Genomic DNA, 26,898 nt, shown 5'->3' with positions numbered 1-26,898 from the left:
ATAAACCCCTGTGGCTGCCCCTGACCCAGTTGCACCCCTTTGCATTGCTCTCTGTGCTGGTGCCGGCTGCAAACCACCCCGCCATGGCACCCACGGAACCCTGTTTCCGGCAGCGCTGCCGGTGCGCTATTACCTCCGGCAGCCCGGGTGTGCCGCGCCTGGGCAGAACCAGTCGGATTAGCCATCCTGTCATCGGGTCTTGTCACTAGATCCGCCTCCAGATGTACATTCCCTAAATTGGCGGGTAGTCGGAGTTCTGCAGGACACTGTCTTATAGCAACAGCTGGGACAGACCCAGCGCCTGCCGGACACCGTACACCCGCATTCCATCCTCCGCAGGATATAAAGGCGGAGGGCGGCTACAGGGCACTCGAGAAGAGGCACCCGTGTCCTCCAGTCAGGTAAGGTTCTCGGCGCCTGCCATTCACTGTTCGTGCTGGCTTGGGATCGCCTTTTTTTACTTGTTTCTTTAGTCGTTCCACACTGTTCTACAGGTGCAAGAGGTGGGCTGTGACCTGGACATTAATAGCGCCAAACACGCAGTTAAAGCCGGGGTTCAACACAGCATTTTCCGAAGTGTATGGGGCGCTCAATTGATCATTTATTTGTCTTTATGTTAAAATGTCGCCTTTCATACGCTTTCCATGAAGTGCTACTACTATCACAATCTACAAGGCCAGTAAAGTCTATTTTTTTTGTAATGTTTTTATTTTTATTTTTTAACTTGTTCTTCCACAGATCATCACAGTATGTTACCATCTAAGGCCAATAAAGTATATACGGGTTTACCATAGTGTTTTGGTCATATTTATGTATAACTTTATGTCCTCAAGAATACAAACAATCATTTATGTAAACACTGCATGCAAGTGGTCCTCCCTATGGGGACAAGGTGTCATTGCTATGGTGAATCGATCATAGAGAAAGAATATTTCCCTAAATAAAGGAAAGAGTATTTGCATTTAGAGCTAACACACGATAAAACGGATGCAGTATTGATCCCCAACTAAGAATATTGAAGATATACCTGTGGTACTCGGTGTGCCATCTTCAGACAGAGGATACCCTGTAGATTTGGGGTCTGTCCTTGGCTCGGACCCTTACTATACCAGATACATTCAGCAACGGGGCTCTCTTCAATAGAGGGACAGCATTCACCAGTAGGGAGATTACAGCCATGTCTGATTATCCATGGGGGCAAGCCGGACTGTTAATACTAAACCTCAGCAGCGGGCAGCTGGCACCAGCAATGGGCCCCTTATTTATTTTATTTATTTATTTGAAGTTTTATATAGCCCAGACATGACCCGTTAGGGTATCAGAGCGCTTTACAGGGTAAGATACGTTGCGTACATGATGGCATAAGCAAAATACAAGGATGGGGGTTAGGGAAATGACAATAGTTGGACAAAGCCATGGATATATACAAGAGTCAATACAGTTCCAAAATCAGCGAGCGATTTTGTTACAATAGAACACAAGTAAATCGGACGATCTATTTAGAACGATTCAGACTTCTTGACACATCGATTGAATACTGCAGGAGCAAGCGGATTAAACTGATCTCGCTCCGTGATGAATTCTGAATCGTTGTAAATAGATCGTCCGATTTACAAGGCGACCTTGGCTAAAAGGAGTATGATAAACCATTTCAAGCCCAAAGAGGACCCCCATTATTGATTATGACGGGAACCACTACTTTTTTCAGCTAGTAGATCTACAATTTGCCTACACCAGAAATAATTTCTGCAACAACTGGGGGTGTATCTTACGGAGACCCGTTGGCGCTATACCACTGCCCCTTGTCCTGAACAAGACCCGCGCTAGACCCTCAACTAAGGCATCCTACAGGGTCGAAACGTCGACGATACTGAAAATATTGGATCAGTAGAGAATACCCAGTTCTTATGATAACCCAATTGAGTGGATTACTGGGATAATTACAATCACCAACTGTAAACTGACCAAACAATCCCTTCCCTTCCCTTTCACTCTCTTGTAGATAAGCACGTTTGAATGCCACCATTTTCACTTGATGTCACGTTATATTCACTTAATTTTATTCTGCACCTTTTTTGTAAAATTGTAAATAAATCATGTATAAACAGGGTTATTTATGAATGAAAAAATTAATTCATAGATTAAAAATAGTTGGCTACCCTGAACTTGTGTGGTATTGGATTTGCGTTGTGAGCAAGCTCCTTGCTTGGAACACAGTCTTAAGTAATTAGAGGACCACTGTGAATTGAAATGAAATAATGCATACATTGAAGTAATCAGGTCGCATACCCGACAGAACCATTGTTTGTATCTAACCCCTTAAGTGCTGCGTCGGGGCGTTGGCCGACGGCAGCACTACCTCCCCAGTGCTGCGCACGACCATTGGACGTCCATTCCGCACTAGTTCCAATGGACAGCGCAGCACTGGGGAGGGATATTTGCGCCGCATCTATGAGGTTAATTGTATTGCCCAGGTTCTGAGGGATACTGGGTCACCCCACGGTGATTTATGTCATTAACCACTGCAGCAAACTGCATGCTGTCACCACTGTCACCAACCACCGCAGCAAATGGCATGCTGTCACCAACCATCGCCAGCAAATGGAATTCTGTCATCGACCACCGCAGCAAACGGCATGCTGTCACCAACCACTGGCAGCAAATAGCATGCTGTCACCATCCATCAGCAGCAAATGGCATGCTGTTGCCAAACATCAGCAGCAAATGGCATGCTCTCACCAACCACCGCAGCAAACTGCATGCTGTCACCAACCATCGGAAGCAAATGGCATGCTGTCACCATCCATCGCCAGCAAATGGCATGCTGTCACCATCCATCGGCAGAAAATAGCATGCTGTCACCATCCATCGCCAGCAAATGACATGCTGTCACCATCCATCGGCAGAAAATAGCATGCTGTCAGCAGTGATTACAGTAGGGGGTTGACGTTGACTACAAATCTTCATCGCTGTTTATGGGGCTGACATGCTTAATTCTTCACCCCGTGGAAGATCTACATTCAAATGATTCTTTCCAAAACGTGTATCTGCCTTGGATGCTAACATACATACACTCGTTTCCCGAGCCTTCTTCCTGATTCACAGCACCTATGTACTATTTATTTTAGAGGCCAAAGCTCATTCAGAATGGCAAATAACAGATGCGGCTTGGTGTATCCATGATGGTCATCCACATCTCAAAGATGCAGAGGAACAATGTGGTGGTTATGGACAGACTGAGTTTATGACAGACATGTTTAACGGGTGGTAAATGTGAGTATCACATGAGCAACTCAATATATTAATGTTGGAATAGTGGAATTGGTGAGGTAGCTCTGTGGATCTTGACAAAGGGGGGTTACCAGTTAACAGTGGTTGCCACACTATTGGGGTGACTGTACCCTGTTCCTTTTTTTCTCGGTGGATCATTTTTCTCAAATGATCTCTTCTTTCCTCCTATTCATTTTGTGTAGCTCCTGTTTGTCTCTTGTGAAAAATCATCCTCAGTTAACCGTGCACTTGCTGGTACTTTGTTTCTCCCTTTTTTGGTGAAAGCTACGCACTCGCACAAAAAAGAGACATTCAAATAAGAAGCCCTTTATTACGCATAAAGAAAGGAGCCCTTTTTAGGGTGATCGCATGCTTCTTGAAGACGACAGATTGATGCCTCATGACAGCACTCTGGACAGTCTGCTGAGGCAGTTGGCCTCACAACCGATGGGTGAAGTACATGCAAATCATTCATGGAGAGTTTCATCAACTCAGAACTAGTTGAACCTGGAGAGCGACTGCTCCTTGGATCACAGAGGCGAGCTTTATAGTTCCAGTCGAAGTATACTGAACGTAGTTGGAAGAGGAGACAGGAGAAACCTGATTTTGCTGCATTTTCAAATCTGTTTTCATACAATGACACAACGGGTGCAATCAAATGTACCAGTGTACCAGACGCTACATAGAAGACACAGCTAATATTAGAACATGCCTTGCGACACATCACACTAAATGCACGTACTTACTTATGGAGGCTACACATTTTGAAGTTCAAAGAGGCTTCATACTGGGAGGCTCTCTGCCTCTTTGCTCTCCCTTGAACCTGGTGGCATGGCTTTTACAATCCTTGAGCATTGGTAAACCAACCTGATGTGCTTTTCTCATTTCTCCTGATTCCCAATTTGACTTGTTTTTTTAATATACCAGTTTTCCATGTCAAATTCTCACCAAGTGTCTGTTTTTGTAGCCCTTCATTCACCTGACCAGGCTTACTCCTTTCTTAGTGTGTGGATGGATTGGATTTCTGCCTTGCTTAGAGGGTGTTCACATTTGTGTTAAACTAACACAGTCCTAAATTCCACAGTCTTTAGCCTAGTAGTCCTGCATGGGACTTGTGATCATTTTGAAGCCGCCCACCCCAATTTAAAACATTCTTTAAAGTTGAGATGTTTATTTTAGAGTGAAACCTACCAAACATTGAGGTACCAAAGATTTCTGTTATTTAGGGTATCATGGGTCGCAGCATGCCCCAGTGCGGACGCTTCACCACAAAGGGCCTGAGCATGAGTCAGGCAGAGTGGTATCCTTGGGTGGGATATCGCTCCGCATGATCACAAATGGCTCGGAGTTCCTGCACCTCTGTTTTTCTGAGCGCAAGAATAATGGGCTCGACTTTACCGACTAGAAAATCTGCCCTGCAAAATCACAGGAGGCTTTGGCTACAACAGCTAATAAGCCTTGAAAGCTGGTGCTGGTCGTCCTGTTTCTCTGGCAAGGGGGGGGGGGGAGGGGGGGAATTGCAATGCTTCCCACCTGTCATGACTCAACCTCTACGTCCCTCCTTGAATCTCTCAGCCCCCTTCGCTGCCCCTGCCACCTTTCCGGCCTCCCTTGTACACATTTACCACCAGGACCAGGATACCTTCCGAGCAATAGTGTGCTCTACAGATCTGCATAACATAGCATAACATGATCCGCTGAGTGCAGATGGTAATTGGGGGTCAGAGTGTTGATTGCATTGGGAGAATTTTTAGGGCTTACAGAGCAAATGTTTTAAAACAGTGGTTCAAAGGCTACCAATACTAACTGTATTTCATCCATTAGTGGCTGATAACATGAATAATTTCGTGCTATGTACTACTGGCACCTATAACAAAGCCACAAGAGTATATTCAGTGCATTGACCGTGCCAGGGACATGCCCTGAATTCAGTTCAGGTGAACTGAATGTCAGTTCATCATTCGTGTTATTTCATTGTAATTGATTATTTAAAAAAAAAAATAATAAAAAAAAATAAAGGCAGGGGTAGTGTTTGTGTGACCTGGCCCCACCCCGCAGGGCAAGCGAAGTTCTTTGCGTGGCACTGGCATTGCCAGTGGTATGTGTGGGCTGCAGATGCACAAATGTGCCTTAGCCAAAGGCCGTGGAGTAAGACAGTAATGCAGGGAGAAGATGCATGAAAATGTACTTATGGGAGAGGGGAACGAAAGAAGTGGCTGGAAAGGGAACGGGAAAGGGTTTGAGAAGGTTTCGGATGAATAGGAGGGGTCTTGTATTTTTCCTGGAGAACAGGAGGGTGGTTGGGGCTGTCTCAGGTGAATGGCATTGGTCATTTCACCAGTGAGGGGTAGGCACCTTCACCAGGGCGGCCGTCAGAGGGGCAGATGCATGGTGTGTCAGTGGTTGTAGCTGGCAGGGATCACTGAAATAATATCGACTACCAAAATATCGACTACCCAAAATATCGAGGAAAAAATATCTACAACCAAAATATCGAGTTTGTATGTACAAACAGGTAAGTACAAAAATATCGAGTACAAAATATCGTTGTAAAAAATATCGTTGTAAAAAATATCGACTTTACTAAAAACAATGTTTAATTACATTAATATAAAAAATTAATTACTAAAATATAATTAACAATACTTAAAATAACTTTTAATAATTAAATAATTAATGAAAGTAAAAAAATAATATTTTTTTAATCATATTTCTTAAAACATATATATATATATAGTAACAAAATTTAATTAAATAATACGCAATATTGTATATGTACCCCAAAAACCCAAAAATGACCCTGAACCCTAAAAATACCCCTTTACCCAAAAACTAAAAACTGACCCTGAACCCTAAAAATACCCCTTTACCCAAAAACTGAAAACTGACCCTGAACCCTAAAAATACCCCTTTACCCAAAAACTAAAAACTGACCCTGAACCCTAAAAATACCCCTTTACCCAAAAACTAAAAACTGACCCTGAACCCTAAAAATACCCCTTTACCCAAAAACTAAAAACTGACCCTGAACCCTAAAAATACCCCTTTACCCAAAAACTGAAAACTGACCCTGAACCCTAAAAATACCCCTTTACCCAAAAACTAAAAACTGACCCTGAACCCTAAAAATACCCCTTTAATTTAACATAATTAGCAATTAATCTATTAAATTAAATTAATTACCAATTACATTTTAATTAAATACCATATATTATTTAATTACCAATTAATTAATTATTACTACCAATTAATAAATTTGCATATTTAATTAATTATAATTAAATTACTTCCCACCCTATTCCCCTATAAACCCACAACCCGCTACAGAAAATACATTATTTTAATTTACATAATTAGAAATTAATCAATTAAATTAAATTAATTACCAATTAAATTTTTAATAATTAACATATATTATTTAATTACCAATTAATTAATTATTACTACCAATTAATGAATTTACATATTTAATTAATTATAATTAAATTACTTCCCACCCTATTCCCCTATAAACCCACAACCCGCTACATAATAAAATTACACAATAATTAAAAAAATCATTAATTAAAAATACTTATGAAATAAAATGACACTTTTCACACATATTATTACATAAAAACACTATAAATAATTAAATATTATTTTAAAAACTATATTTTTTACTATCTAGATTATATACTTGGATATTTTCACTGTCTATATTATTTACAGTCGATATTACTTCACTTACCTTAAAAACGATATTTTGGCTGTCGATATTCTGTCTAGTCGATATTTTGTCCAAACGATATTTAAAACTCGATATTCTGTCCAAACGATATTTTGGAGTCGATATTATGTCTGTGCACCAGCTGGCAGCAGCACAGGGAGAGTACAAGAGTGCTTTATTTTCTGTCATCATTTCTGAATAAAGCCTGCCGTTGTGTTTGTTTTTGCCTTGTGTTGTACTCTGGAGCCGACTGTGTTCATTGGTATCCTGGGTCGGACCTCTTCAGTATGTCAATAGGATGCACTCCGACCCTCAGCCCGACTCACCTTTTGATAGCAATTTGATGTTTTGTATTTTTTTATTTGTATTATTTTTTGAGTTTTCAAGCAAGAAATACCACCAGAAGATGGTACAGGCATGAAATTAAAGCCAGTTTAGATGGAAACAATACTTTTCCACCCAAATGGGCATTAAGAGGCATACAGTATACCTATGGATGTGATATTACAGTGGGCAACATTAAGGACATGTTTGCCTGGGCAAACCTATAAAAAAATATGTCCACGCAAAAAGCCTGGAATTCGGAAATGACGTATAAAAATAGGTATAGAAACACCAATGTCCATTGTTATTCCTCATTCCATAGGGGTAACTGGAACTGCGGAGTCATTTTGCAGTCCCGTGCCTATGGTTGTTAAATCCAGTCTTGAAAGGATTGCATTGGATTTACGTATGCATCCGGAATCGTGGCGGTAATGCCCCCGGCGAAGTGCTTTATTGGGGGAACTCACAGAGCCCAAAAACTATCATTGCCTGAGAGAGCAGCCAGTGTCCCTCTCGGAACAGGGGTTATATGGGCCCTGTATGGGCTGGGGCTGCGCGTCTTGAGGTGTCGCTGTTGACTTAGGAACTACTGTGGAGTCCCAGAAGTCTGGTCTAGATCACATTGGGCAGTTTCTTGAAGGGCGCATTATTACACTTCCTTTCTCAAATCATTTTTCAAGTACAGGTGCACCCTTTCTGGTGGGATTACCTCAATGTGCTTGCATAATATACCAGTTGTGAATAAAATATATCAAAACATTTAGGGAAGACATAGGTAAAAAATGAGTCTTGCATGCTGCATGACAACTCAAAGGAGGGGTCTTCAAATACCTGGTATACCTGCCCTCTCCCACTCCTGCTGTCAAACCTCCTTGACCTGGCTGTGACCTCTTCCGGTGAGTTCTTCAAGGCGCCTGACCTAACCAGGGGTTGCCATTAACATTCACATCCATACCATGCCAAGTACTAGAAAAGAGCTTTGATGATGGCCGGATATCTTATATTGTAAATTGTAGCAGACACAACAAAATCTTGTCCAGGGAGATTAAACCTTCCTTTTGCACATTTTTCAATTTGTACATTATTTTTCATTTGTTTTTGCAAGCGATGCCCCTGTACATTATTTTCCCATTTGCTTTTACATGTGATTCACGTGCTGTAGCTGTTTCTCATCTTGGCATGGGATCAGGGTATCGCCTACGTTTTCAATCTGTATGTTAATATTAATGTTATGTAGCTGTTATAGAGAACTGAAACACCCAAAGGTTTCAAGGCTCCAGGGGTGAAAACCTACATAATCAAGGTCCTGCCCTTTTTAAATTAGGTGGAGCCGATTAATCAATGGGTCTAAACAACTCGTTCAAAAGTAGGAAGGAAGAGATGGTTCTAAGCACTAGTGGGAAACCGTGTCCTACTGTGGTGAGAGAATGACGATTATCCAAATGTTAAGACTAAAGAAATAAGATTTCATTAAAGACACACAGGCTAACATTATGCATTGACCGTTTAATAGCACACCGATTGCTGATGTGTGGCGTCTTAAGTTGAGAGATGCAAAGTTTTATTTCAGAGGACCTGGGGGAGCGTGGAGGGATATAAAGTTGAAGACTTTTCTTGATAAAAGCAGGAGAGTTACCATGAAGAGCACGATTGTCCAAACATAGAGCTTTAACAGTGATTCAATCGCTGATAAGAGGCTAATATATACAAGAGAGTTTAGAGCTGGCATGAGACTACCTAGGAAAGTTTGTCCTAAGGCCTGGCTTTGATCTCTTTGTAGACACTTATCGGTAGATGAGTAACCCGAAGTGCCAAGACTTTTCTTGCTCAAATGGGAATGCACTAATACACTTGGCTTTCTTGCGGTCCTGAGTCACAAGGAGCAGGGTTGTAGGCATTATCTTTCATTTAATTGTAATCTGTGACAAGCAAATGAGGAAATCCTTTGACGTATTTATATTTCATTACACCAGCAAGAACAATGTATTTCTTTTAACAGGGAATTCAAGATAGTGTAGTTTTAGAGAAGTTCCCGGTTTGACTCATTACCTTTCTGCTTCCTCTTCTGGGATGTCTTGGTTTGAAGAGGCCATTCAACTACTGTGTAGGTGAGGCCTGCAGAACAAAAACTGATGTCCTCAGGATTGAGCATAGTTACACATGCAAATGAACACGTCATAATAAAACATGTTATCACCATGTACAGCCTACCCTAAAGAATGGAAGGCTCTGCCACTGTTTACTAGCTCAGAGATCCCAGTACTCCGAGAGGAGGGAAAAAGGCAAGAGTCGCGCCTGAGGCATCAAAACAACAGAATACGTGGAGACAACAGAGCCCTTAAACATTCCCAGGCAGGAGACAACACCAAGAGCTCCGAGGAACATGTTTTAGTTGTATGTTTCTTTTATTCAGTGGTTAATTTCAGGCGTGGTTTCAGGTGGGTCCCACCAACACTTTTTTTGGGAACCAACACTTTGTTATCCTCATCAGACTTTGACCTAGAGCAAGAGAGAGAGAAAACAAAACGAGGATGAAGCGACAGATGGAAAAACAGTGAGTAGACGGAAGTAAGGATGAAAAAGAACCTGCAAGACTGAAATAAAGGGGAAGGGGGTCTAGTGGTGGAATAAAGAGGCAGGGGATGGAATCAAGACTACACAGCATTGGTACTCTGCAATCCCAGCCTCCATCAGCACCAGCTGTGTCGCTCATGAGTTTACAAATTAAGAGTGCTTTTATTCAGAGGGTCCAATAATGGCAGAGAAAACCAAGCTTCAGGTTTCTACATCACAGCACAAACGCAAAATATGGAAAGCAAAGAAAAAAAAGGCAACATAAATTGATAAAATTGCATGATTAAAAGTTATTAAAAAACAGAAAAATTACAAATATCAATATGACCGTAAATAACTGAAGCATCAAAATTGTAATTTACCCTAAACAGCTCACAAATGCATTCAATCAGCAACCTACTACCAACTGGACTGTTAACTCTACGACCCCAACAACTCAATTAAGTGGGCCTTACATTTATCTTTAAAATAGGATGTAATCGCTTTTTATGTGCTCAAATGTTTAGAAGAAAGTAGTACCATAATTTCACCCCAGTTACGGATCGAAGATATTTTCAGCTGCTTACGTGAAATGTAGTAAGTACTGGGGCACAAACTTCCTAACAGTTCACGCAGTAAGGCAAGCTGCTGTGCTACAGTGCGTGAATAGGAGACAGCTGAACTGTGCCGTATTTACAAAGATATGGCGCTGTTCAGCTCTCTGCCCACAATGAAGGCACCCTTGCCTCATGGCGCAAGGGTACCTGCAATGGCGCTAGACAGACACAAGTGCACCTGTGCGGGGACAGAGCTGAACAGTGCCATGTCTTTGCAAAGATGAAGCAGTTCAGCGCTCTCCCATTAACACAAACTTTTAGTAAATTCAGGAGACATGAGTTCCAAAATACTGTAAGTTCCATCACAGTTTCTAATTTCTCATCATTAATGAATCCTACCTCTTAGTTTTGATTACACCTTACAACGCACACTGTGCCGGTGTTCTCGCAATTTCTAGCATTTAACTCCTGGTGGCCTCCTGCCCTCGGAAACCCACCCACCCCGACGGACCACTCCCAGAACCTCTGCATCATTCTGGACTCCTACCTCACCTTGACCCGCAAAATCAACGTCGTCACCTCCACCTGCTTCAACATCCACCACATCCTCTGCTAGATCTTCAAGTTGATCCCCCCAATTACAGAAAAAACTTCACCCACGCACTCATAACCAGCAGACTGGACTACGGCAACGCCCTCTATGCTGGAATCAACAAAACCCTGCCACACAAACTCAAAACCATCCAGAACACCTTAGCCAGACTCGTCCTTGGAACCCCACGACACGAACACATGACTCAGCACCTACTAGACCTCCACTGGCTCCCCATCGAAAAGAAGGTGACCTTCAAGCTACTCACCCACGCCTACAAATCCCCCCACAACATGGGACCCAAATACCATAACGAAAGAGTTTCCTTTCATGCACCCAAAAGGTACCTCCGCTACGCCGACCTCGCCCTGGCAGAAACCCCACGCATCCGCAGAACCAGAACAGGTGGAAGAGCTTTCTCCTATGTCACAGCAAAGACCTGGAACGAGCTCCTAGTCAACATCAGAAGCTCCCCAACTCTGCACACCTTCAGTAAGAACCTCAAGACTTGGCTCTTTGACTGACCCGGAGCTGCACCTCCCCAAAGACTTTAGACCCTCACGGGTGAGTAGCGTGCTTTATAAACTCCTGATTGATTGATTGATTGATTGTATAATGCCAGAGAGCAGTGAAACTTCGCTGTGACTTCCTTAGTCTTCGATCTATTAACAGCAGGTTGATTTCATATCATCAGGTGGGGCCCCTTATGAATGCCAATTGGGAGGAGGCAGAGTTGGGTTTATTAGGGGGGCATATTTAATTACCTGGCAGCGAGACGGGGATGTGGCTGCACAGGTCAGGGGGTGACCATGAGAGTAAGTAAGTAAATCTTTATTGCTCAGTTAATTAAAACCATTGCAAAGAGTGACCATGAGAGGTAAATGCAGTGTCTAAAGGAGTGAAGACAGGAGTGAAGACAGGATCAGCGAAGAGACATGGGGTCATGAGCAGGGGCGTAGCTTAGGGGATGGGGGCTACCGGGGTTGGGGTGTTACATACTCCTAAAAATGTAATCTGCGGGGGCTTTCAGTTGGGAATGGTGAGGTGTCTTTCGTATTTCACTCTGGATTTTTACATGCCCACACTGACAAAAACATACATCCTCTCTCATGTCTGCCTTAAAACTTGGTTATTTTGAAAACGATTATTTTAAGTACCCTTAACAATCCTGACTTCTCCCTCTTTCCAATGCCCCTTAGCCCCCTCGGGTTCTGCTTCTCATGATATATTTTACCATGATATGCCAGCATGATTGTTGGGATATCTGAAGCTTACACCCCCCAATCTCACTGACCAAGCTACGCCCCTGGTCATAAGCGACATGAAAAAAGAGGCACAAACTGGCGGCATGACAAAAAGATCATCAAAAGATGAAGGACAGGAGCAGTGGCTATCAGCATAGGTATAGCAGTACCCCTGAAAGACCTAAGGGTATAGGGGCAGACGCAAAAGCTGTGGCGGGTTCTGGGGCGGGCAGAAAGATTCCGGGACCCAGAGTAGGGGAGGTCCTGCCATCAGTGTGCAATTCATGGCTGTAATTATCTCATAGCCCAGTCACCTGGGATGCTTGTTGGCCCAAACCGGATATTTTCCTGCAGACTGGGATCCACACAGATGGCACCAATTGAGGTTTACTTCAGGGCGCCGCCATGTCACTTTGGCAAATGTGGCACTGAAAAGAGGCGGTCACGGGACGTTAAATGAACTGCACCACACCTGAAACACTGCCCCGTGCCAGCTGCGGCTGGGCAGGGAGCGGGCGCCCATCTCTACCAATGCCGCTCCTTCTGCAGGGTATGCACTGTGTAACAAGGTCATGACCTGCACATGCATGACACTCAACAGGCAGCATCAGGATTACTGTTGTGCTGAAAGCGATACAAGAAAAATACACAAAAACATGAAAGGAACCAACAGACTTAGTTTATCTGCTGCATACATGTAATGCAGGTGCCATTACAGGTAATCAATATAAGCTTGGCAGGCCTCGCAGAAAGAGCTATAGAGGCTGGTTACTCCAGAAGACTACCCTGCAGGCCAGGGCCTCTAACAGGCAAGGGCGGCTGTGCAGGAATCCGTCACCTATTAGGCGCAAACCAGCCTAGTTTCAGTGACAGCTGGCTGCGAGGAATTCTCCCGGGTACCAAATCCTCCAGTGTCCGAGGTCTCATCCTGGAGGGGCAGGCCAGGCGAATATATTGGGGGGTTGATGGGGGGCCGGTGTCGCCAGTCCGTGGGTGTGGCTGACAGGGAAGAGGAACACGCCTCTAACACGCACACTCGGTTTCATACTGCGCGAGTATTAAGAACCATTGAAACACTGGTCTAAAGGCAAACTTTTACTTGACAAGCATAAAAAAGATCGCGTGAAATTCGTTTTTGTACTTCCAATGAAATCCTGGGTTTGAACCCCAATCCGAATTTCACACTAAAGCAGTATTGTGGTTTAGCAGCCTGCGAGTTAATTTTGCATTGCTATTTGCCTTACACTGTGTGACATACTTGTGTACCGCAATTGTGCGACTCGTGAGCCGGATGTTGGTGCTGCGTCCTATTGGGTGCACGCCAGCCAATGTAGAAATACAGGAGCGCAGCACTTGAGGATTAGAGGAAAGAGCGCAGCCCGCCCTTCTCGTGTTGACATCTGGGAGCGCTGGTTCCAGACACACTTACTTGTCCTTGATTTACGCGCTCCAGCTGAGTCAGGAAGACGGTTTCATTTTGAAGACAATTGAAGCAGGGCGAGGCCTCCAGAACTCTTTTCGATGGTGTCTTTACACAGGTAACGCCATTGCCTAATTGATACTATCGACATCTTCCCTCAACTCTCTCCCAGTGCTCGGGGAGTTGGACTCACGCCAGTTACCTCAGGGAGAGGTGGACACCAGCACCGCAGACGCTCCCCGGTATCGGCCTGCTTGCGCCAGTTCAATGGCAGAGGCAGAGCCTCTCTTTGCCACCAGGCCGAGCTTCCAGAAAAGGGTGACAGAGTTGCCGGATGCCTTCCCGTTACTGTTAGTCATCGAGAACGGGCAGGCTTTGACGCACTTTCGAAAACTCACTAGTGTAGTCTTTCTACGGCTTGGATTGGCTAATAGTTGTGATTCCTAACTTTTTTTGTTGAGCACACTTTGCAGAACACACAGCATAGCTTAATACCAACGTGGAATAATTCTTCAGTCGGGTGCTCATGTACATGTAGGGTAGACCCAGCTACTTACATTATGGACCTATAAATGGTGGGCCTTAAACAGAGCCCACCTAAGTGGCGGATGGTCGTTTCCAATGTCTCCTGGTCCTGCCTAGTTTACCTGTCAGTCACGAGACTGGACCCCCGCGGGGGGGACGGTGGATGAGCTCTGCTTGTGTCATTGTATCACTAGGTATGCGGAGGCCTGCAACTGTGCTTCCAGAACACAGGAAATCTAACTGGAAGCACCTGAACTGCCCTTCCAGAACACAGGCAATCCAATTGGAAGCAACTGAACCACCCTTCCAGAACACAGGCAATCCAATTGGAAGCACCTGAACCACCCTTCCAGAACACAGGCAATCCAACTGGAAGCACCTGAACTGTCCTTCCAGAACACAGGCAATCCAATTGGAACCACCTGAACTGTCCTTCCAGAACACAGGCAATCCAATTGGAACCACCTGAACTGTCCTTCCAGAACACAGGCAATCCACTCGGAACCACTTGTCCAGCGAGCTGGGCACTGGCAGATTTATCAATGAGAGGAATGCCCATAACATATTTTTGGGGAATCTAATGTCTTTGCTTTTAACTGTTTTGGTAATGATCTGATGATTACGTTTAACTATCCTTTCTCCTCTTATTTCCTCCCCTTTCTCTTTTCCCACTTGTCTGTTTTCTGTCTTTTCCCTCTTCTATCACTTGCCTAAGAGTATACCAGACCATTGAAAGTGATGTATACATTTGTTGGTTCCACTCGTTAAACTCCAATAAAAAATGTATTTAAAAAAATGTATATATATATATATATATATATATCTGATTTGCTTTTATTTAATACCTCTTCTGTGTATTACATGTGTATCGTCTGACAAACGTTACAAACATCAAACACGGTAGGGACGGCTTGGAGCACACACATTACAATTCAGATTTCTGGTTGCAGTAAATATAATTGAAATCCTTTAGAAACTATGCTTGAATAATCGTTTCTCCTAGGTTGGAATCGATTTTACAGAACAAAGGCATAAGGAGATTTTTTTTACTCTCCCATGCCCTATTGATGTTTCCATATGGTTATGATCTCTAAACAGGGCTCTAGTGAAGAAGGGGCCGAGGTAAGGATTGTATTCTCACTTGGCCCCCAACCATGTCTAATAGTGTTTTGCCTATACTTTTCCAGTATGCTCTGGTCCCCGGGCACTCCCAAATCATATAAAGCAGGGTGCTCCGGTTCCTAAAGCCTGCACACATCGGTCATCCACTATGCTCCCTATCCGGAAGAGTTGGTCTTTGTATAGTACACCCTGTGAAAGAGGTTCAATTGGATTAGCCTAAAACCTACCCAGATCGCAACCTCCCCCGGGTATCCTCACGCCATCTTTCAGTCATCATCTTCAAGCCTACCCAGAATGCCTTCTCATTTCTCTGGGAGTGTGTCAAGTGGCTAGAGGCTATTATGAAGCAGAGTAGTATACATTTGGGACATTGAATGTCTCAGCAGGGGGGCGTCCAGAACATTGTACTACAGTGGAGATTCCTCCACCACTCTCCCTGAGGATCCTACACCTCCCTAGGAGATATCTCAGTTGCTGATACCTCAGAAACTGGCTATGTTGTGTGCCCAAGTTCGGCCCAGTAATAATTTGTCTCATTCTTGCATATACACAATTCCTTTTACCTAAAGTTGCTTTCTCTTTGTCACATTAACATGAGATACACATTTTGCATTGGTGACGCTTGGATTGGTTTCACAGAACACCGACCTTGCTGACACAGAACACTTTGTGAGAATCCTATCACACTGCCATGGCATTTGTTGCAAGGCCTCTCACATGCGTAACACAAATGTGCGTTATTATTACATCCATATGGCGACACAGCTATCTATAGACCACAAACAGTGGCAACCCAAATACAATCTCGACCTGAGGCAAGGATGCCATTTTCTATATATAGCCTTTTGTTTTCTAACATAATCAGAGGAGACACTTCTGCTGATCTCGAGGAGTCCCTGCCTGCTGAAGCCTTGCAGATGACTGACCAGTTCATGACCAAGATGGGGTCATACACTCTTATCCATCACGTGAAGGGATTAGATCATCCAGACTGGGTTTTCTTGGCAAACCATGTACTCACACAACAGACACATAGGTTAGGGTTAGCATGGTAGGGGTATACTCAATTGTTATAATATTTTATAAGTATGCATATATAACCTGAACAAGATGGTGGCACTCTTTGTTTTATTTTCTTTGTTGACACTCATAACTTTTATCTGCTTCTGTCTATTAATCATTGCAGCCCACATATTTTATACTATAATCACTTCGGTTCAATGTTGAAAAAAGCCCTTGTGTTTTCTTTGTATACCTCTCAGAGCAAAAGAAAGCATGAGTGACTGATCAAAAGTTTGAAGTCTGTCACCATAGTTCCTGAGTGAACAGAGTTATCACGTTCAGTAGTTGCCAGAACTGTTCACTCCCTGTTGCGGTTTAAGGGGGCTAACCGTGGCACTGCAAGCTAGCTGGTCCGAGGGACAACATATCCTACAGGGGTGCATGGAATCAGTCTGGCACCATGCTTATGTTTATGTCATCCACAAACGTGCAGTTTCGAGTCATTGGTGGAAAGTACAACTCAGCTGCCTGTCCATTCATATTAAGCCTGTAAGTCAGCAAACAAGATCAGCCCTCCATCCTTACAGACATCTCCTAATTTGAAAATCCAAAGTAGATCCCACTTCCTACAGCCCTCTGTCGTCTGCAAATCATCCAAAATGTCTGAGTCCCACAGAGCAGTCTCCAGTGTCAGTTTACCCTGCCATCCCACTGTCCTAGTTGATCATTTCCAAGCCCTCACTACCACTGCCGTTAGGGCAGGGGGGCTGCCCCCTCACTCCATAGAATCTCTGGATGTTGCACTCCGGTTCCATTGCCCTCCTATCTGCCAAGAGCGAGGGTTCCTGTTGCACCAAGAAGGCCCTGTCATTTATCCTCATCAGCTGCGTGGCTCAATAATAAAAACAGAGATTTGGAGGGGAAATTCTCCCCTCTGCGGGTGCTTTATCCCACTGGCTTCACAATCAAAGGTGAGACAAAGAACCCTAATGCATTCCTGTTTACATCTTTGAAGTGCACGGTTAAGACAGCTCAACAGGCCAGTGCATGTACATAATAGTTTTAAATAGCGCTCAGTCACTGAAAAAGTATACTTTACATTTAAACAATAAATACTGAAACAAAAAATGTGATGGGAGAGTAGTGAGAAAGGTGTGCCAAAATCTGGCTCGAGCGGAAGAAATTCTTGAATATTGAATGGTGAAGGTTTTTTTGTTGTAGTGTCATGATAGTAAGCAATTCTATTAATAGTGGACAGACAATCGGGTTCGTTTTCGATAATGGACATTGAGAACAGTTGTTCAACCAATTGCATAGTCCAGAGAAAGTGCCTTAGGGATGGTGAATGCTGATGATGACTGCTGGGCGCATCTAGTCTCATTCTGGCCAATTACGTGGCTCTTGTAACACCACGACATTCTGCTTTGCTCTCAAAATACTGCTCTCCAGGTTCTATCAAATACCACATTGCGTATAATTGGTGAATTCCACCTTCCTCACCTGCCCAGAAAGCCAACGTAGGAGATATTAAGGTCATCACCTTTGTGAGTGATCTCGTCTTATAGATGATGGAAATAATTTGATTAGGGTCAAAATAAACAAGAGTGCATCATCATCAACTGGAACTTTTATGAAACAAGAAAAAAAAATCACATTTAAGACATTTACGGCAGAACCACTTCTTCAGAAAGGGTTCTACATGCCTCTTACGGGAAGCCCCATCTGAACCCTCGTGCCTGGTGTCCGAGACAGCGGCTATGGTTATGCTCAAGAAAACTCCCTCTAGTACCCATTGATGAACCAGGAGCCAAGAGCCAGAGGCGCCTGCAGGGAGGCCCACCCTGGTGCTCTTTGATAACACCAAGGGCAGTGCTACATCTGCCTGCATGACCCCACCCTGCCATGGGGCTCTTGTAACACTTAAAAGTGGGGCCCACAAGCATCTACAGGGGAGTACTACCCTGGTCCTCACCAGATATACCTGGACAGGGCCCCTACATGTTGGGAAGAAATCCTCTGCCCTAGCGTTATTCAGCGAGACCTCTGGCCAAGTTTTTACGTATCCACATGGAAGCGCCACTCTGGTGTTTCTAGATGATACACGGGGTGAAGCAGTTGTCGTATGAAAATTAATGATAACTTGGATGAGGACCAGTTTTGTTTGTACTGAAGTCTTGCAGTTAAAATCAATTAAACATATTGTTGGTTGGCTCTGTTGCTCATTGATCACTCATATGTCAAGTCCTTCACATGTCAGCTGGGTGGTAACTGCTGGTTCAAATCAATGATATCCGTAGCAGGGTCTACTTTTTTTGCTTACAAGAGACAGCAGGTTCAACTTACTTCTATATGAAAGTATTTAGATAATATTTCAGTTCACAATTGGCAGCATCTCTTGTTGCTATTGGATTTTTTTTGCCATCAGCCAAAGAACACTGCCTCTATAATGTTTTTACTGCCAAAAAAATCCTTGATGATGCTTCAAGAAATGTTGGACAGCAGCTTTATTCTTTATAGTTCAAGTTTCCCGAATGTTCCACAATTTCTGAGTTTTCTTACTGATTCCCTTATAGGAGCCAAACCAGTAACTGAACTCTCACTGGACATCCAATGGAGCCCGAAGCAGACGTCGCGCAGCATGTGCCCCGCACGGGGTCTGTCTGTGTGGAAAAGCAGGCAGGGGCCCATCCTACCCGAGCAAGCCTTTCCATCATGCAGAAAAAGGGAGGACGTCTACTGTCGGTCTTGGTGGCCGTCAACATGCTGTTGATTGGATGTGCTCTGGTCAGCAGCGGGGGCTTGCCACACGTGGAAATCCGGGAAAATGAAGTCTTATTTCTCTTGACCGTTCTCATGTTGCTGGCCATCATCTGTATGCTCATCCTCCTCTACTACACCTTCAAGAACCCTGAAGACATCTTATACAAGGATTCCCATGCAGGCCCCATCTGGCTCAGAGGTAGGTGGTGCTACGCTGTCTTCACTTTACTCATATCCAACGCTGAGCATCTGTCACGTATGTATTACCGGCGTTGACGACTTTCCATTCAGAATCATCAACATTCATCTTTTAAAGTTAACACGCACCACCAGACCTATTGGCCGCTTAGTCATATGTGGACCTCCATTCTGAACCCAAGCCATTGCTCGTCATTCTTAGTGGACTATTGTCTCAGTGTTGCTAGGTGTAGTGCAAGCAGGTGATGCTTCCACAGGTAGTAGTCTCTTTACTACTGCTGACCAGTCCTACTATCCACAATTCTGTGTAACAATCAACATGTTGTGGCTCATTTACCACTTTGCGTGTTTTGGTCCAATATATTTGCATTTAGAAAGCTGGTGCTTATACATGCCTTCTATTACTTGGCATCTGGAGCTCAAGTGAGCATTTGCAGGGGGAATAGGCATATCAGATCCATAAGACTTTGTAGGACACTTATCACCTGATAACGTCCTTTGAGTTGGCAACATAGTGCTGTGTAACACACACACACAGTGTTGTGAGTTAACTATCGACCTGCAGCAACATCAACTTCTACAGTATCAACACATTTGGTAGATGTTGAGTTATAATAGTAAAGCTACACTCCCCTAGGTATGGGTTGTATATTGTTGCAGGGTGACATTTTTGTATGGAATTAATGCACAACTTCACACACACACACACACACACACACAAAATACTCTGTCACCTTCCCTTAGTGCCTCCACCCAGAAAATGTAATGACCTCGGGGTACCCCTTTCAAGCTTGCATTGTCAATGTAGAAAGCAAATGCATACATTGGGAAAGGGTCATCACAGATCGATTCTATAGTTTATGGGAGGTTCCAGTCCTATGAGTTGGCACCGCAGTGTAACACACACACACGCTGATGGTATTGTCATGTTAGTGGTTGCATAGAAGGCTTCTCATGACATCTTCAACAAATATGTAATCAGGGAGCGATCCTTGCATGCATTTGCCAGTTTCTGAAACTGGTGTCAGGAGACCTCTCCTATTCTTATTCAGCACTGGGTTCCAGAGCCAAAGACACACAAATGATGGACGGAATGCTGAACAAATCAAAGCATTCCCCCCCAGTCAAGCGATCTGGGTTAAATCCATCTTTCTTTTGCCCACTACGCCACCACAGTTTAGACCTGGCTATATGCAAATCAGCCTTGAACCTGTGCCTCATGGGAACAGTCCAGCCCGAACTGCCAAGCCAGGTCCTCATGCACCGGAAACAAGCATCCTGGGTCCGGTTTCGGGCTTTCAGCCCTCATCAGCCAGGATAGCTTGATTCTAGTGGCACTGGGGTGAATGTTTGACATTGTTCTGCATTCGGTCCATCAATTGTTGTTTTTGCATTTGTCATCCTGAGCCATAGCAGGTGCAAATCTCAAAAACTCTTAAACATGTGTGACAAAGCTCCCAGAGAAGGAGGCCTGAACACAGGTAATCCCGACAATTTCTCTAAATTGGAAGCAAGTGGCTCCTGGCTTATCGACTTAGTGACGCAGCACGTAGGCCCGTTTTCTCCTTGATATAGGTGTTCTTCTGGTGGCCATACTTGCTCGGTCTTCTGAAACGTGCGCAGCCTTTATCTTAACACCGACCTCTCTCTTTCACACGTGCATCTGCACGCACTCTCTTTCCTGACAGGCCGCATATAAAGCCAGCACCTGTCACACCTCACGCCGCAAAAACATGCTCCAGTCTCAGTAATATGAGCAAAAACATGAATCGACCCTCTCCTTTAATATTCTATATACCGACTATAATTACTCCATCATTCATACCCAATTCAAATCTGCATTATATATTTCCTTTGTAGTAAACCCCTAGATTGAATGTACCGTGGGGTAAGAGAACAGGTGCAGTGGGCGCGACTGGGAGGATTTTAGGCGTTTAAGCAACACGACTCACACAATACGCACGCTACACTAGGGTTTAACTGCTGCTGATGTGCTTCTGTTTTATTACAAGATTGCCACAGATGCTTTACTAGCCTGTGAATTAAGAGTCTCTCTCTGTGACCAGCTCTGCCTGCGTCTATCTTACACATGCTGCACGTTTTTGTGTCCCTCTATATAGGTCTATGCGTTTCTGTGCGTTCACGACCCTTGGGGCAGGTATCTTTGAGCTTTCTGCGTGTCTTTGTACTCTTCCGGCAGTCTCTAGGTCTTTCTCTGCATCTCACCTTAGCTTTTCATGGAGCTCTCTATGGCCCTTTCTGCATCTCCGTACCCTCCCAAAAGGACTCTATGGCCCTTTCTGTTGGTCTCTGTCCCCGCCCAGCAGGATTCTATGGCCACTGCAGCACGTCTCCGTGCTCCTCCATTTAGGCCTGTATGCCCCTCTTTGCAGGACTCTATGGCCATTCTATCAGGTTTCTACCTCTTTCTACAGGTCTCTGTGAACTCCTTTGACGCCTCTCTGACCCTCGCTGCAGTTCTCACTGACCCTCACTGCAGGTCTCTATAACCCCACCTGCCATTGCCTGTGACTCAATGCATTTACCTCTGGTGCTCATGTCCATATTTCTTTGTGTTTTGTCTACAGGTGGCCTCGTCTTCTTCGGGGTGTTCATTTTGTTGCAGGATGTGTTCAAAATTGGATATTCTTTGCCTCTCCATCTCTGTGAATCGCCAATCAAAATCATCTACCCCGTGATGCAGGCCATCTTTGTGATCGTCCAGGTGAGTGCAGTGCCATTACAGTTGCTTTTGGTTGTCTTCAAGTCTACAAGTGTGAGCAGGTTCAATGCTCCTCCCAGACGGCCTGCCATTCCCTAAGGTGGCTCCCCTCATCCGAACAACTATAATTGCAAACATCATTTTTGCAGTAAATGTACCTGCACAGGTGGGGTGGCAACATATTAGGAAGGTATGTGGATGCGTGCAAAGATAGAGCTTTGTGGAATGTCCTTATCTTTCCAATTCTCACACCAGACCTCAGGGGACACCCTGCATCCCACCACTATCCTTTAAAACAGCATGCATCTAATCTACCACACTTGCTGATAGAAGGGGTCTATAAAGGACTAAGGAGCGTTTTAGTTTGGCCAAGCTTTTCTGCCATTCGGGCCCTGTACTAACCCCTGCTTTAGTTGCTAGAGTAGAGGGTTCACAACATCGAAGCGGACCTTCCACACAACACAGGGCCAGTTGTGGGCTCACATTTTCACAACTAGCACTGGCAATGCAAATAGGTCTGCCTTTATGAATGAAACTGTTTTTTGTGTCATTGATGGCTTTAAGTGCTCAAAAATTCTTCATACATGCACCCTCTCACTAATCTTTCAGCTTATTTATCCATCCACTGAATGATTCCTGTATGCTGTCTCTAACACAACTACAAATCACAAACTGAGCAAGATAAGGCAGCAGGTGTCCCTCTTGCAGAGGTATTTTAAATAGTCTGTCATTGTTTTAAAGTTATAGCATGACCACCACATCTTGCACCAATGTGTTGGCCATCTTGGAAGGGTTAAGCAATCATACACTTTAGACAACAGCATTCCACAATGGTCTATAGCTTTAGAGGAAGTGGCCAAGTGGGATGTGGAGCATGTTGCTGATAAAGTCAGCGACAGCAAACCACTGCCTGGAGAGCTGTAGTGTCCTCTTAAGAAACAATAAGATAAAAAGAGGAGAAACAAATACATGAAAAAAAGAAAGAAAAGGACTGGTATATCTGCTCTGACACTAAAGTGTACTCATATCAGGAGGATGTATACATGTCATCAGAAAATGCTGTTATTCACAGGCCAAGAGAAGCAATGACTGATGTGGGCTGAACCATTACCCCATGCAGTATGCTATTATGGTATCAAGCAGAGTGTCATACCGATTAAAGGCAGAACAAAGCTGACCCAGCGGCCCTGTAGGATAAATATATATATATATATATCCGGTGTGGAAAAATGTGGAAACTGGAGCATGAACTTTAACAGCAGCGCCCACTGGAGGGTAAAAATCAGGAGGTTTACAGCGCACTACATGGGCCAGCATGCTCAAAATTAGCCTATCGAGGCGCCCACCAGGGGGCAAACAGTGAATATTTAAATAGCAATTGTAGTGTTGGTGTGCTGTTTTACCTCGAGTTGCTGTGGCTCCCCTCTGACGAAGGTCAAGATGTGACCGAAATGCATTAGGAAATGCCACTTTTGAAATAAAATCTTTGAATTATCGGAAGGAGTGCGGCTCGTTCCTTTCTCCGGCAGAGAGGGTTTGGAAATATATATATATATATATATATATATATGAAACAAACACTTTTCGAAGAAAAGAGAAGCGGCCACACGGGGAGTTTGGGTTCAGGTAGCCGTTTAATTCAGAAGTCCAGGTAACGGCGGATGCATTTCGGCTTAAGAGCCTTCCTCAGCGCCTTCCTCCTAGACGAGTCAGTCCCAATCAGTTCCCTTCTGTGATTGAATATCTGCAGGCTCAGAGTTCCCTCCCTTTAACGCGTTCTGCGCAGCGTTTGTAGTCCGTGTTGATTGTAGCGGACTCCATGTCCCAGTATGCACTGTCTCGGCATACCTGGGTTGCTGGTGTAAGGGAGTGGAGAAAATGTGGTTTTGCGCCTGCACAGGAGGGCGGGGTGGTCGATGGACGACGAACTTCACAGTGCCTGTCCCGTGTCCCCGATGACTGCAGCGCCCTTCCTCTCAGGTCAGTGGTGGAAGCAGTGGCGGTCAAATGCGAGACTGTTTGCCTGTCGAGATGAAATATCTCAGTCTGTTTCCGCTTCTCTGAGACTCTTGGCGGACTCATGGGATTATCGATACCTCGAGTGTCTTTGTGCTGCAAGCAGCATGTTGCCAGTGAATCCCATAGTCACTTTGAAGCTGCAGGGCCTACCTTACTGCGTGTCTGGCTCCGCAGATAAAATGAAACAAACACTTTTCTAAGAAAAGAGAAGCGGCCACACGGGGAGTTTGGGTTCAGGTAGCCGTTTAATTCAGAAGTCCAGGTAACGGCGGATGCATTTCGGCTTAAGAGCCTTCCTCAGCGCCTTCCTCCTAGACGAGTCAGTCCCAATCAGTTCCCTTCTGTGATTGAATATCTGCAGGCTCAGAGTTCCCTCCCTTTAACGCGTTCTGCGCAGCGTTTGTAGTCCGTGTTGATTGTAGCGGACTCCATGTCCCAGTATGCACTGTCTCGGCATACCTGGGTTGCTGGTGTAAGGGAGTGGAGAAAATGTGGTTTTGCGCCTGCACAGGAGGGCGGGGTGGTCGATGGACGACGAACTTCACAGTGCCTGTCCCGTGTCCCCGATGACTGCAGCGCAGCCGCGTAGCTAGGGGGGGGTAGGGGGGGGTGGGCGGTCCGCCCCAGGCGGCACCTTATCTGAGGCGGCCGGCACTCTCACTGACTGACTGGAGAGAGGCGAGGCCCGGTCCGTTGCGGCCGAGGAGGCCTGCTGTGAGTGACCTGCTCAGCTGTGCTGTGCCTGTGACTAGGGCGGCCGCGGCGCGCGGTGGCCGGGCGGTGCTCAGCTTAAGTTTACATTGATTACACGACATGTCATGACAGTTACAGTAGGAGGCACTTCCGATTGAGAACAGAAGCACCTGATCACGACGTCTGACGTCATCATCCCCATCAACTATCAAACCCAGTACAGGGCCCTCACCACGTACCACCTCCCTCCCAGACTCGCTCACAGGGCCGTCAATTAGGTAGTGTGCGCGGTGCGCACAGCCGCAACCAATGATGACGGCCCTGTAACATTTTGGGCCAGCCCTCGCTCTCGCCGCCGCACTGGTGACGCGTTACGCGCGGCGCGCAGTGCACCCCGGCCCCTCCCGTCGTGTCGAGCCTCGAGGTCCGGGTGTGGAGACCGAGACCAGCACCATCCATTCTGCCGTAACGACCGTTGCCTGCCCTGGCTGGCCCTGCTGCAGCTGCCCTGTTGCTTGCTAGTGCTACAGTAGTAGAGTACAGTACTGGGCTGTGGCTGTGGGTGGGTGCGGGCGCCGGGCGGCACTCTCTCTGCGTGACTGGAAGCCTCTGCTAGTCTGCTGCCTGCTGCCATCAAGGCTCCTATCAGACGTCGTCACTGTAATTGATTATTGAGGTGAGAGCTGGTGAGAGAGAGTCGGATCGCAACTTCGCAAGTGATCCTGTTCACATGTATGCACTGAGATCAGATCGGTACCACCCTCCCGCGTTCCCACGAATCACTGCAGAGAGGCAGTGTTTTGCCTGATCAAGGTTCCGGGGCTCTGTAATCTGACTCATCCCATCCCATTAATCCCATGTATTGCATAGCATGCTGTGTGCGTAAATTGAAATACAAGTGCCACCTATGAACACGAGGGACACAAGTTGTTGTTCACAATGCACTAATTATAAAGCGTATACCACTTCACAGCAGCGGAGCAAACGTTCAGTATAATAAAGAAGTAATGTACTTTTTTCCCTTTATTCCATCATGTGCACATATGCTACAAGGTCTATGGTGTGTGTATAACCTTTAACCACTTCAGCTTTTTAGCATCTGAGTGTTGCCTTCTGGGACTTGTAGACTTGTTGCCGGTAAAAAAATCCAGGCCTGGCTGAAAGTGAAGCTTACCACCTAGGCCCTCTTGGAACTCCACAGCTGCGCCTGCGTGCGTGTACGTATGTGAGATTTGTGTCTGTATATGTGGGTCAACAGATATCTTCCTGCCAATCAAATACAGGAGGCGGGAGCGTGAAACTAGGCTCAAGGACACCAGGAGAGTCCCAGGCGCCCTGACCTAAAGCTTGCATGTCAACTCTTACTAAGGCTGCTCAGGGCTGCTGTGTCTTTTGGGGCGGGTTAGACAGCATGTGACGGCATTTATAAAACAGCCTCTTGAAATGTGCACTCTGAAATGGTTTGTAGCGCCCTCCTTTTAGCAAAGAGGCGTAAACCTAGGTTGTTGGCGAGACCAGACTAGCTGCCTCCTCCGGCTGCGTGGTCCAGGGCCTGAATGGGAACCACAACCGGCCCTGGCAAAGTGCTCGGCCGGCCCCCCTCCCCAATCGGGGTGGGGATGGAGGGGACGCCGAGCTCTTTACCGCGGCCGATTTTGGTACAGGGGGCCCTGTAACAAAAACGACCCTCAGGGGCCCAAAACCGGCCCCCACCCGTGGGGCGCACCGGGGGATTGCCAGTCCGGCCTTGGCGTGGTCTGAGGGGATGGCTCACTGTTGGAAGTGGGAGGAAGGCAGAGAGGGTTGTTGGCCATAACCGTGTTAATGATTGTATATGTTATCAAGAATTGGAAGTGCATAATGTAGCATTTTTAACAAGCAATGGTAGTGCCTGTGGGTCTGGCTCTAATGTGGTGCTTGTTGCATACAAGCATCCGCTGTGCATGCTAGTGTTCATTTGTGCATTCTAGAGGTTACCACTCTAAAGCCTCATTTATATTACACGTGGCATTCTAGGAGTTTGTGTACTTGCAGATGGACGCACACTCTAGCCTTGCCGTTACCTCTCCACTTATAACGAGCAGTAGCGAGCACAAGATAAGGTGCACCGGTACATCTGTAACAAGGGCCGGGACTGTGCAGTGTTATAAGCATTATGCAGGCGTTTGATACATGTACAGGGCAGTTC

General features: G+C 45.3%; 1 protein-coding gene across 1 annotated transcript in view; it reads left to right on the top strand.

The window, feature by feature from the left end:
• Positions 1 to 260: 260 nt before the first annotated feature.
• Positions 261 to 26,898, top strand: part of LOC147702159 (proton channel OTOP2-like) — a 68,360-nt gene continuing 41,722 nt past the window's right edge. Inside the window, exons 1-3 of the mRNA XM_086930803.1 lie at positions 261 to 401; positions 18,892 to 19,277; positions 21,865 to 22,001. Coding sequence (XP_086786929.1) covers positions 18,929 to 19,277; positions 21,865 to 22,001 — 486 coding nt within the window. The 5' untranslated portion in view covers positions 261 to 401; positions 18,892 to 18,928. The remainder of the gene's footprint in view (positions 402 to 18,891; positions 19,278 to 21,864; positions 22,002 to 26,898) is intronic.

The sequence above is a fragment of the Lissotriton vulgaris genome, chromosome 7 (assembly GCF_964263255.1).
Source record: "Lissotriton vulgaris chromosome 7, aLisVul1.2, whole genome shotgun sequence".
In the NCBI taxonomy this organism is placed as follows: Eukaryota; Metazoa; Chordata; class Amphibia; order Caudata; family Salamandridae; genus Lissotriton; species Lissotriton vulgaris.
This window is presented reverse-complemented; position numbering and strand designations above follow the sequence as displayed.